General features: G+C 53.2%; 4 protein-coding genes across 4 annotated transcripts; 3 read left to right on the plus strand and 1 right to left on the minus strand.

Annotated features, from left to right (window-relative positions):
- Nucleotides 1-713: 713 nt before the first annotated feature.
- Z517_02477 (uncharacterized protein) lies at nt 714-2,283 on the plus strand (the record flags this gene model as incomplete). The annotated part of the gene is made up of 5 exons (XM_013431586.1): nt 714-884; nt 953-1,409; nt 1,460-1,863; nt 1,915-2,205; nt 2,260-2,283. The coding sequence occupies 5 exons, from the start codon at nt 714-716 to the stop codon at nt 2,281-2,283; spliced, it is 1,347 nt and encodes a 448-aa protein (XP_013287040.1).
- A 758-nt stretch (nt 2,284-3,041) lies between these two features.
- On the minus strand, nt 3,042-3,563 carry Z517_02478 (uncharacterized protein; the record flags this gene model as incomplete). Its single annotated transcript, XM_013431587.1, has 1 exon — nt 3,042-3,563. One exon carries the CDS (start codon nt 3,561-3,563, stop codon nt 3,042-3,044), a length of 522 nt encoding a protein of 173 aa, XP_013287041.1.
- A 1,238-nt stretch (nt 3,564-4,801) lies between these two features.
- Nucleotides 4,802-8,434, plus strand: Z517_02479 (uncharacterized protein; the record flags this gene model as incomplete). Its single annotated transcript, XM_013431588.1, has 2 exons — nt 4,802-5,200; nt 5,252-8,434. The coding sequence occupies 2 exons, from the start codon at nt 4,802-4,804 to the stop codon at nt 8,432-8,434; spliced, it is 3,582 nt and encodes a 1,193-aa protein (XP_013287042.1).
- Nucleotides 8,435-8,796: 362 nt separating this feature from the next.
- Nucleotides 8,797-10,836, plus strand: Z517_02480 (uncharacterized protein; the record flags this gene model as incomplete). The annotated part of the gene is made up of 5 exons (XM_013431589.1): nt 8,797-8,833; nt 8,887-9,198; nt 9,305-9,627; nt 9,698-9,800; nt 9,878-10,836. The coding sequence occupies 5 exons, from the start codon at nt 8,797-8,799 to the stop codon at nt 10,834-10,836; spliced, it is 1,734 nt and encodes a 577-aa protein (XP_013287043.1).
- Nucleotides 10,837-11,252: the final 416 nt, after the last annotated feature.

An 11,252-nucleotide genomic window follows, 5' to 3' on the forward strand; every position in this document is an offset into this window, starting at 1 on the left:
AACTTCCTTGCCTTCAACGGCACCCACACACCCAACCTTCTCTCATGCAGCCCACTTCGGAAGGAAGAGAGAGACTTCTTTCCCCCTTGCTGCTTCTACCTGTCGCTACTTTCGAAAGACCCTGACTAGGACCAGGGGACCAGGTTGCCTCTCGATGGGTCGAGTTTCCCTTGGACACACAGCATGCATGTCTTTGCCAGCCATGGCGCTGTGCCTCCCTGATACCCATTCGCCAGAACCTTGTCAGGACCTGAGCAGCCACCATGAACTCCTCAAATGCATCTCCTCTCAGCAGGTATGACACGTAGAACATAAACCTGCCTCATTGCCCGCGTGTCTCAGTGAACTCTCTCTGTTGCGGCAGGCACGACCAGAGACTTATTTGCCTTTGGACTTTGCAGAGCACGACATCGACTTTGGTTCTGGCTACCTTCCCTCCAGATCATTTACTCTAGCTTTACCTTCTTTCTCCCATTGGCACGTTCAGTTTTCCCCGCAAAACACCCGTTCATTGCTTCTTGAAAGCCTTGAACGCCTCTGGCAAAGCTGTCAAGCATATCTCGAGCAGCTGATACTTCCTGTCCTCCCACGTGCGATTGACCCTTGGTCACAGTCTGTCCTGTGCTACCTCCTCGTTTTGTACCTGCAACAGCTGTCCCCGAAGACGTGTACGTTGTCGCGTGTCATCAGAGATATCACCCCCCTCAACCAACATGGTCCTCTCACTATCATACCGTCGTCCGGCCTATGTTACCTCCTCCCGCGATTCGCTTGGGTCCGAGTCGGACGGCCGAGTCGAGTCCATCAATTCCGGTTCCAGCTGCCCCTATGGCATTCCAGACGCCCTCTCCTTTGACAGGATCATCAGCGGCGGAACTTGTCCTGTAAGTCAAGGGCTCAAGCTTACTGAACTTGCCAGTATAGCCTCTCGGCTAATCTATTCATGCTGCAGCCTGTGACCACGCGTGAATTCATGGACTTCCTGCGTTACATTGAGTACGACGCAGAGAATCTGCAGTTCTACCTGTGGTATCACGACTATTGCAAGCGCTTCAACGAGCTTCCCGACCACGAGAAAAGACTTGCCCCTGAGTGGACTGCAGACCAAGCATTGGCGGAGAAGACGCAGGCTGAAAAAGAGAAACTTCCCAAGAAAATGACAAGTGCTGCTGCTTCAGTGTTGAAAGGGACAGATTTCGATCCCCATGCGAAACTCGCTCCCCCGGACACTGCTCCTAATCCATTCAACACGCCTCCCAGAACTTCTTCAGTCTCCGCCACAGACCAAGGCAGCCTGGTCCCCTCGAGTCTCGGCTACAGTGAGGACGCTACGACTCTCAGAACAGGAACCACTGAGCATGGGAAGAGAGCCGAGATCGCATTTGAAGAAGCGGGAACTCTTCAGCCGTGTATGTTGACAGAGGTCCTTGTGTGTTTCGTTGCACTAATGTGAAATCAGTCACCATCCAACCTTTTCGGGAGGAAATCTCACGCATCATCGCTATCTATCTAGCTGATGGTGGGGCAAGATTGCTGAACCTGTCAGCCAAGGAGAAAGCTGTCCTGGTGAAGGCCCTATCCGTGACTACTCACCCTTCAGCATTTCGCGATGTCATTGCTACGGTCGAATGGACTCTTCGTCATCAAGCTCATCCCAACTTCATCCGCTGGACGATCTGTAACGGCAACAAACCGAGACAGGCCTTTGCAAGATTTCTAGGTGTGGCCGGAATCGTTTGCGGCATCGTCTACGGTATTGTCATCACCCTGAGTTCAGCCAATCGAGGCTGGCGGGCACTGGTCTTTCTCGGTCTCTTCATCGGCATTGCGACCCTGTTTGCCGCTTGGAAGGGCATGTGCGTTGTAAGTCCTACCAAAATATCTTCTCTCTCAATGCACCCATTAATGGAACAGGTTCTGCATGGCATGCATCACCGACATCTTCGGCCATGGGAGCTTTTCGGTGATGAAGATGACGCTTCTCCAGAGAAAAAAACTTCGTTTGACAGCTTGGGCTCTTCCAATAGCTATGAAGACGAGCCTTGGGTAGCCAAATATGAGAAGCGTAACATCATACGCAAGATCTTTGACCGCGAAGTCTGGATCCAGGAGCCTGCGCTGCGTCAGATCCAAGACACCATCTTCGTCCAAGCTCTCATCACTGCGTTTGTCATTGGAGCGATCACGACCGCTGTATTTCTCGCGGTAAGATGCGACTTCCAAGTGTTGGTGTCACTCCCTTCTAACTTGAATCACTAGGTCCCCCGCGGTAACTTCTACTGATGATTCCGACGGTAGAAGGCCATCAACATTATGGGTTTGGGGAATTAGGAGGCAAACAAAAGTATATCCCTGGGAAAGTACAATTCTTAGGCAGTGTCACAGGCAAGTCTCAACGTGTTTTTAAGTACATTGATCAAGGCATGTGATGGTTGGGCCGGTTATATGGAAGAGGCGGTACCCCTCTATCTTTATGTGGTAAACACATGTTCGATGTTCGCCAGATGACAGGAGTTATGCTTGATAACACGACACGAATGGTGCTTAGGAACTTGAGGATCTGGACTAGCAAATGTTTTGGTGGATAAGACGGTCGGAGTCTGGCCAGTCAGTATCTTATCAAATTGAAAATGTACTCTGCATAATGTGAGACGGCCCTGAATTATGAAGGCAGGAAGAAATTGCTATTCGCTAGTATCGTATGTTCTCTGCTAGAGACATTCCTGATGCTCCGTGAGAATGGCTCCTTCAGCATATCACCTGAACTCGTATCCAACCCATTCACACGATATCGTGATCTCCCCAGGGAACAGCTTCGCCCTGATCGGACTTGATTCTGCAACATATATCAACATTATTAACATGGTGAAACGCCGGTAACGCAACTCGAGAACCTTCCGCTGCGAGCCCGAAGGAGTAGTCTCTCTCGTCTCAGCAGCCTAATAGTGAAGGTGTTTCGCAAGTATCACCCTGGCCGTCATATCACCTCGTACATTGCGATCAAAGGTGCATCGGATCTGACCTGTGGCCACCTCCAAGCCTCATTTCGCATGGGGGCAACTGGCCTCTGCATCCTTCTTGTCCGCTCTGTCCTCTGTGGGGACTATGGCGTCCTTGAAGACCGCAAAGCTGGACGGCGTCTCCTCGAGCACGGGGAAATGGAAGCCGCACTGAGGACACTGTTCGCGGAGCACGGCCTGCTCCTGGGCCAGGTCGTACTTCTTGTCCTGGGCCAGGTTGCAGACGGGGCAGATGCGGAGGAGGCGGGTGCCGACCAGCTCGAAGTTCGTGATGATGTCCTCCATGATAGCGCCGTTGGCGGCCCACGTCTTACAGTACTTGTGGTAGACGTTCTTGTGCCAGTCGTACAGGGCGCCACGGCTCGTCCAGAAGCTGCACTCGTTGTACCAGCTCCGGTCGTCCGGGTGCTCCCACCAGGTCAGGTGGAGGAAGCCGGGCAGCGTCATCAGGTGACGACGCGTGTCGGCGAAGAGGACTTTGAATTTCTCGTACGCGTCCGGGCTCGAGAAGCGCACCCGCTGCATGGACAGATAGATGGGCATGATGAGAGGGGACCAAGTCGTAACTCGAGATTCTCCCTTGGAATAGGTGCAAAATAAAAAAGGATCAGAAAGAGGCTCAGTGATTTTCCAAGACAATGAAGATGTTTTGGGTGTTTCGCGACCCGACAGAAGAACAAGGCCTGAATCCCGGCATCTTATAACAAGTTCCAAGAGAACGACAATCACTCACCTGTTGTTACCTGGGGAATGGCACAAGTAAGGATCCGAGGATTACTTTCATGATGAATCCGATTGCTCCGCCCACGATTCTGAGCAGCGCAGCCGAGAAACGCTGTTACTGTGTCTTGAGATAGATAAGCGTCGTCCTGCCTCGTGGTCACTTACCTTTTTGTTGCTCATGGTATCGACTGATAGCGGAAACCGGGACTTGCCCCAGTTTTTTGGGAGTAAATGCTCCAATACCAATGATATACCGAGTAAACCCTGCCTTTACTTTGTAGGCTTGGGGTATCGACAGCAACCGAGATGCACAGATGGGGATCCAATTACCTGGTCCTGCTTTGCTCATGGCATGCGGAGAGGGAATCCTCCTTCCCCTCCCTATGCCTAATCGGGACGGTATCCAATCAGAGGGCCAGTCAGTATTCGGCTGGAACAAGACTAGATCAACTCCGCGCCAGTCCAACTGCACAATGATATGAAATGCGCCCTTTGCCGATTGAACATAATGCAAGTTGCATCTGCAGTATGTATAACTGTAAGCAGGCAACAGAGTGCCGTACTTCGGCTGTAGGCTTTCCTTCTCGCGCAGATCTGTCACATCGTCAGGAACGTCATGTACCTCTGTCTAGGCAATGGAGATAAGAAAAGATACCAGGTGAAATGGCTCTGGTTGCATTTCGCAAGCAGAGGGTCCAATTGTTCGCCATCTTTGTTGTCCGACATGTCTCAGACTCTCTCTCTCTCTCAGAAGGATGACTGATGCTAAACTAGGCAGCATGCTGAGTCTTGGTAGTCCATTAGGTAGCAGGTAGCTCGTAATTGATAAAGGCGGGGTACCAGGAGGGAAATGACGTTGCGGGTAACTTAGCCGAGACACTAGTGTACTAGCTTTGTTACCACTTCTTGGCATGTTCGAACAGCCACATGTGTCGCGTCATGCCCTCGCGCAACCGCGTCCGTCGAGATCCTGTCGACTCTTAGCCTTCCATTTCCTGTGGTATCCCCCCACCTCCGCAGCCTCCGACGTCCTGATTCGAAGCGAGACACAGAATCCCATGGCTCCTCGATCTACCCGGCGGTCAAGACCTCCCGACTCTGACGAGGATGAGTCGAGGCCGGGTACCCCTTCGTCCACCGCCACTAATGACAGCAAACGTAGACGACGACATGCCACCTCTGTCGACGATGACGGCTCACCCATACGGCAACTGACCACCCCCTCGGCCACACGCAAACCACATCTTGAGGGCCATGGTAGTAGCAATGACAATGCAAGCCGCGCGAAAGGTCACCAGCCTGGAGCCGTTGTCCGGGTCAAACTTACGAATTTTGTCACCTATACCTCCGCTGAATTCTTCCCTGGACCGAATTTGAACATGGTTATTGGGCCGAATGGTACCGGGAAAAGCACACTTGTTTGCGCCATCTGTCTAGGCCTTGGGTGGCCGCCTCATGTGAGTTGCGGGTTGAGTACTGCCTCTGACCATTTCACTTATGCATGCTAGTATCTCGGACGCGCGAAAGAACCTGCAGAATTCGTCAAGCACGGCTCCCGCGAGGCCATCATCGAGATCGAACTGCAGCGGACGACCAACCTCCGCAAGAATCCGGTGATCAAAAGGGTGATACAAAGAGAAGGCAACAAGTCCAAATTTTTTTTGAATGGAAATGCATCTTCAGGTGCTGCTGTCAAACAGTTGGCGAACTCGTTCAACATCCAGATCGACAACCTCTGCCAATTTCTCCCCCAGGACAAGGTCGTCGAGTTTGCTCAAATGAGTCCTACTGAGCTGCTCACCAGCACGCAGCGAGCCGTGGCCGGTCCAGAAATGATCAAATGGCACGAGGACTTGAAGAAGCTCCGCAGCTCACAGAGCGATGGCATGACGGATGACAGAGATGCCCGAGAGCAACTGCAAAACCTGGAGAACAGACAAGCAATGCAACAGGCAGAAGTGGAACGCATGAGGGAAAGAGCTGTCGTCAAAAAGAGACTTGCGAGCTTAGAGAAATTCCGACCGTTAGTCCACTACCACAAAGCCAAAGCAAACTTCATTGCCGCAAAAAATAGGATGGGGGACCTGGCGGAAGAGCTCAAATGTCTCAGAATGGCGGCGGCACCTGTCCTCCAAAGCCTTGACGCCAAGAAAGACTATGAAAACCAGGCACGAGCATTCAACGCTGCATGTGAGAAGGAGTTAAGCGCAAGTATCAAAGATTACGAGCGCAAAGCAAGGGTCGTCGAGGAGAAACAAGGTGTCATCGACGACTTGAACAACGAAATCCAGGCAGAGAAGAAGAGCATTCCCGAAAATAGGGCAAAGTTACAACGAGAACAGATGAAGCTACAGGAACTGAGGCGAAAGAAAGCGGAGGCTCCAGAAGCATTCGACTCTCAGGCCATGAATAGCGAGATCCAGGAGCTGAGGACGCGTCTGCGAGCATTGGATGATCGGAAAAGTGACCTCGAGTCACGGAGGACAGAACTGGGAGATCGAGCTGACAGATCGGTCAAACAATTCAGAGTCCTGAAGGGTCAGCTCACAGGACTTGAGACGCAAGTTGGCCAACAAGAAGGTAAACTGGAGAACTTGTCACGGGACACTTTGAAAGCTTGGAGGTGGATTCAGGACCACCGCGATGAGTTCACTGCTCATGTGTACGGACCTCCAATCGTGGAATGCTCGCTTAAAGATTCACGCATGGCCGATGTGGTCGAGTCTTTCCTGCAAGTCAACGACTTCAAGTTCATCACAGTCCAGAACAAAGCCGATTTCACTCTTCTTCAACGCCAGTTGTTTCAAGGTCTCAAGCTCCACGACGTGAGCCTCCGTGAGTGCGCCACTGATAGCCTGGAGCAATTCCGTCCACCCTTGACCGGGCAGGAAATGGAGCGGTTCGGGTTGAGCAGCTGGGCTTTGGATCATTTGCAGGGCCCGCCAACCGTGCTGGCCCAACTCTGCTTTGAAAGATCCCTCCACAGGTGTGCAATCAGTTCCAGGGAGCTTACTCAACAGCAGCATGATGATGTGGCAAAGACACCTATACAAAGCTATTCTGCCGGGAGAAAGACGTATCATTTCATACGACGCGCGGAGTATGGTGCAGCAGGCACGTCGGCCAGAGTGCACGACATACGTCAAGCCAGAATGTGGACCAATCAGCCAGTGGACATGGGAAGAAAAGCCGCTTTGCAACGACAGATGAATGAAGTGAAAGCCGAGCATGAAATGTTCAAGTCTGAATCAGAAGACATCGACAAAGAAATCGCGCAACTCGAGGAGAATCAAAGACTCGTTCACGAAGAGATTGAAGCCAAGCAGCGAGAAAAGGGCGCGAAACAACAGGCCCTCGCAGAATGGAATGCCTTGGATCCCAAGATCCAAAGCTACGAAGACAAGATACGCATTCTCAGCGAGGCGCTGAGTGGGGTCAGGGCTCGGTTGAATGAGCTCAGCGACCGCCATGATGCCGCTCTCCTGGACAAAACGGAAGCCGTCCTCGACTTTGTCGATGCCTCGAGAGACATCAAGTCGAAGACGGCGCGCTTGCTTGAAGCAGAGATCTTCCACCTGGAGGCAACGTCGGATTTTGAGGTGTTGAAAACACACAACGATCATATCCTCCATAGCATAGAAGAGAAGGAGGCCGAGCGAAATACTGCAGACCAATTCTTCAATGAGGAGCGCAAGCGAGCCAAGGACATTCGCGATGTCGCCTTCAAATTGAGGGCAGAAAGCGAAAAGGCTGCAGAGGAAGGCGACAGCAGCCTGATTGAGCTCATGGATCATATAGTCCAAACGGTCCAAACTGAAGAGAACCTGGACGCTGAGATCGACGCCGAGAAGGCTAAGTTGGAGCTGACCGAGGGTGGTAATGCTGGTATCATCGCTGAATTTGAGGAACGAGCCAAAACTATTGAGAGGTTACAGAGCAAAGTTCAGGAGGGCGATCGACGCCGGGAGGAGTTTAGACACGCCATTGGCACCATCCGGGCCAAATGGGAACCCCGACTGGAGGAAGTGGTGTCCAAGATCAACGACGCCTTCTCCGATTCCTTTGCACGCATCGGATGTGCTGGGCAGGTTACGGTGCACAAGGCATCCTCTGAGAATCCCGCTGATTGCACCGAGGAGAACGGCGGAATAGAGAACGGGTTGGACTTTGCTAACTGGGCCATCCACATCAGCGTCAAGTTCCGGGAGCAAGAGCCACTGAGTCTCCTAGACAGTCACCGGCAGTCGGGTGGTGAAAGAGCAGTCAGTACCATCTTCTACCTCATGGCTCTGCAGAGTCTAAGTCGAGCTCCCTTCCGAGTGGTCGACGAGATCAACCAGGGCATGGACCCCCGAAACGAACGCATGGTGCATGGCCGAATGGTCGATATCGCGGCGGACGACGGCGGCAGTCAATACTTCCTCATCACACCCAAGTTACTGAGTGGGTTGAAGTACAGACGGGGTATGACAGTGTTGTGCATTGTCAGTGGCGAGAACATGCCCGCGGCCAGAGAACTTGACGCCAAAGGCAATTGGCACGATGGACCCAAGGTTGATTTCCGCTTGTTTGTGAGACAGGCGAAGGAGCAGAAAATAGATGTCTCGACTGACGGGAGGAGGATTGACTCGGATGTCGCTATGACTGGAAGTTTTGAGAGTGCGAGTCAGTCTACCGCTGTCGGCGCCTAAAACGGCAATCAAGGGTTTACCAACTACAGTGTTCAACCATGTCTGGGATGAGGTTTCACCGACAAAATTATGGATATAGACTGTGTGGGCAGAATGGGTCGGCGATGACCCAAATGAGGCATGAAGGATGTAGCTGGAATCGCCGCTTTGCCGAGGTCTTGTGAAGTATCGCAGTATTTGCCTGTTGGTTTCTCCGCATCCAACTTGACCGGTTTGCCTGCGCTGCACGCCCATCACCCGGTAATCATGGCCGACATAGCCGGACGCACATCTCTTTGCTCTCTCTTGATCTTCTTGATCCATCCCTCTTGTCCTTGTATGTATGGAGCTGGTGTTTTGCGAGTCGCTGGTGTGTGTGAATCATGGTGCTGTTCAAGTCTCCTCATCCGCGGATAGAGAGTAAGTCAAAATCTGGCCACCCGTCACTTGTTCCACTGGACAGGTATACCCAGGGAGTCGGGGATTTTCGATCAAGGCTGACCGGGAGCGTGCTGGGACAGTCCCCGAAGACATCACGACGTGGGAATGGGTCTTTGAGTCGAAGGAATTCTCCCCGCTACTGAAGACGCCGCGGGAGCCGTTGGCCGCGTACGTCAATGCCGTCACCAAGGAACGCCTGGACTGGGATGCCGTAAAGACTGCCGCCACGCAGTTGAGTACCGCCCTGGTCAAGGAGTATGGATTCCAGCCGGGCGAGACGATTTCCCTGTTCAGCACCAATACCATCTGGTATCCGGTTGCGATGTGGGCCGTGATCCGAGCAGGTACGTTGTGGTGAATGAGTTTCCTATCTCTCAACTCTTTCGAGATCGAGAGCGATCACGGGAAGGGAGATAAGAAGGTTTAGAGGGCTGATCCTGGACGATGTAGGTGGAAGAGTCAACGGCGCATCTCCCGCCTACACGGTCGAGGAGATGACCTACGCTCTCAAGATCGCAAAGACGAGGTTTCTAATAACGCTGCCAACGTCACTGGATGTGGCACTGGCGGCTGCTCGAAATGTCGGCATCCCTCGCCACCACGTCTTCCTGCTGGAAGGGGAGGCAGATGGGTGCATCAACATCCAGGACCTCATGAAGCGCAGCGAGAAGTATACCCCCGACCCGCCGTACCGGGTGCCACAGGGCAAGACCAACAAGGACATCTGCGGGTATTTGAATTTCAGCAGTGGAACGACGGGGTTGCCAAAGGCTGTCAGTACCCAACCCGTGATGGAGTAATGTGCTGAGCGAGCGAAGATGGCTGACGGGAGAGACGATACAGGTCATGCTCTCGCACCACAACATCATTGCACAGTGCCACCAGCTCAGACAGATCCAGGCGCCTGGGCCGTACAAGATCCTGGCCGTCATGCCGTTGTTCCACAGTACGTGTCTGCCCTTGCCCCCACAAAGACGCAGGGAAACCATGGTGAGACTAACCGCCGTCCCGGATGGATTTCAGTTACTGGCCTGGTGCGATTCTGCACGTACCCGATCTTCATGAACGGTGACAGCGTCATGCTCCCGGCCTTTAGCATGGAGTCGATGCTCCGCGCCATCTGCGAATTCAGAATCGAAGAACTCATCCTCGTGCCGCCCATCATCATCCGGCTCGTCCGCGACAAGATCGTCGACAACTTCGACCTGCGCCACGTCAACCGCTGGTCGTCGGGCTCGGCGCCCATCTCACCGGAGATAATAGCCTTGCTGCAGAAAAAGTTCCCCTGGACGGGGTTCCGCCAGGGCTACGGTGCTACAGAGTCGACGGCGTGCATTTCGGCACATCCGCCTTCATATTACGACTACAAGTATGCGACCACGGGAGGGTTGTTGGTCGCCAACACGGTAGCAAAGGTGATTGATCTGACCACGGGGAAGGAACTTGGCCCGGGTGAGACGGGAGAGATCCTTGCGCGGGGACCCCAGATCGCGATGGGCTACCTGGACAACCCAGTGGCTTCAGCCGAGACGTTTGACAAAGAAGGCTTCTTCCACACGGGGGACGTGGGGAATATTGACGCCGAAGGGCTGATCCACATCGAAGACCGCATCAAGGAGATGATCAAGGTCAAGGGCCTCCAGGTGCCGCCGGCCGAGCTGGAGGATCTGCTCCTCGGACACCCCGAGGTCGAGGACTGCGCGGTGCTGGGCATCCCCGACGAGTACTCGGGCGAGCGCCCCAAGGCCTACGTCGTGCTCAAGACCGGCGTGCGCGAAAGTGAGGAGGTCGGCCAGCGGCTGTTGCAATTCGTCAAGGAGCGCAAGGTGAGGTATAAGTGGATTGTCGAGATCGAGTTCACGCAGCAGGTCCCCAAGAGTCCGACGGGCAAGTTGCTGCGGCGGATTCTCAAGGCCAAGGATAAAGAAGGCAAGGATAGAGGGCTGAGGGTCAGGGACGAGCGGGAGAGGGCACGGCTGTGATTGCGGTGTGTATACTTTCATGTATACAGCCACACAGCGTCCTATCCGTCCAGCGTGCACTTTTTACCTGGCTTCAGTATTCCTTTGGCTAGAAGGAGGAGGAGGGAGGGTCTGATTAGAAGATAGTTTCGAGTCTCATGCCAGCTAGAAAGAGAGATACATAGTAGATTAGACCCGGCCAAAATACACCATGTCTGAAGAAAACATCATAGGTGACTCGATACCGAATCTTCATCCCCCCCCCCCGGACAAGTTTCTACCAGGCTTCAGTTTGACCCTGATTTTCTCGCCAAGTTCCCACACGTTCTATATGACCACTTGATTATTATATACTTTTGAAGAGCAGCTATATTTAGCTGGTCCTCTTGGTTCCTCTCTTTCTGTACCATGACGTCGCCCGCTGCGCACCAGGGCAC

This window comes from Fonsecaea pedrosoi (assembly GCF_000835455.1).
Source record: "Fonsecaea pedrosoi CBS 271.37 unplaced genomic scaffold supercont1.2, whole genome shotgun sequence".
Lineage (NCBI taxonomy): Eukaryota > Fungi > Ascomycota > Eurotiomycetes > Chaetothyriales > Herpotrichiellaceae > Fonsecaea > Fonsecaea pedrosoi.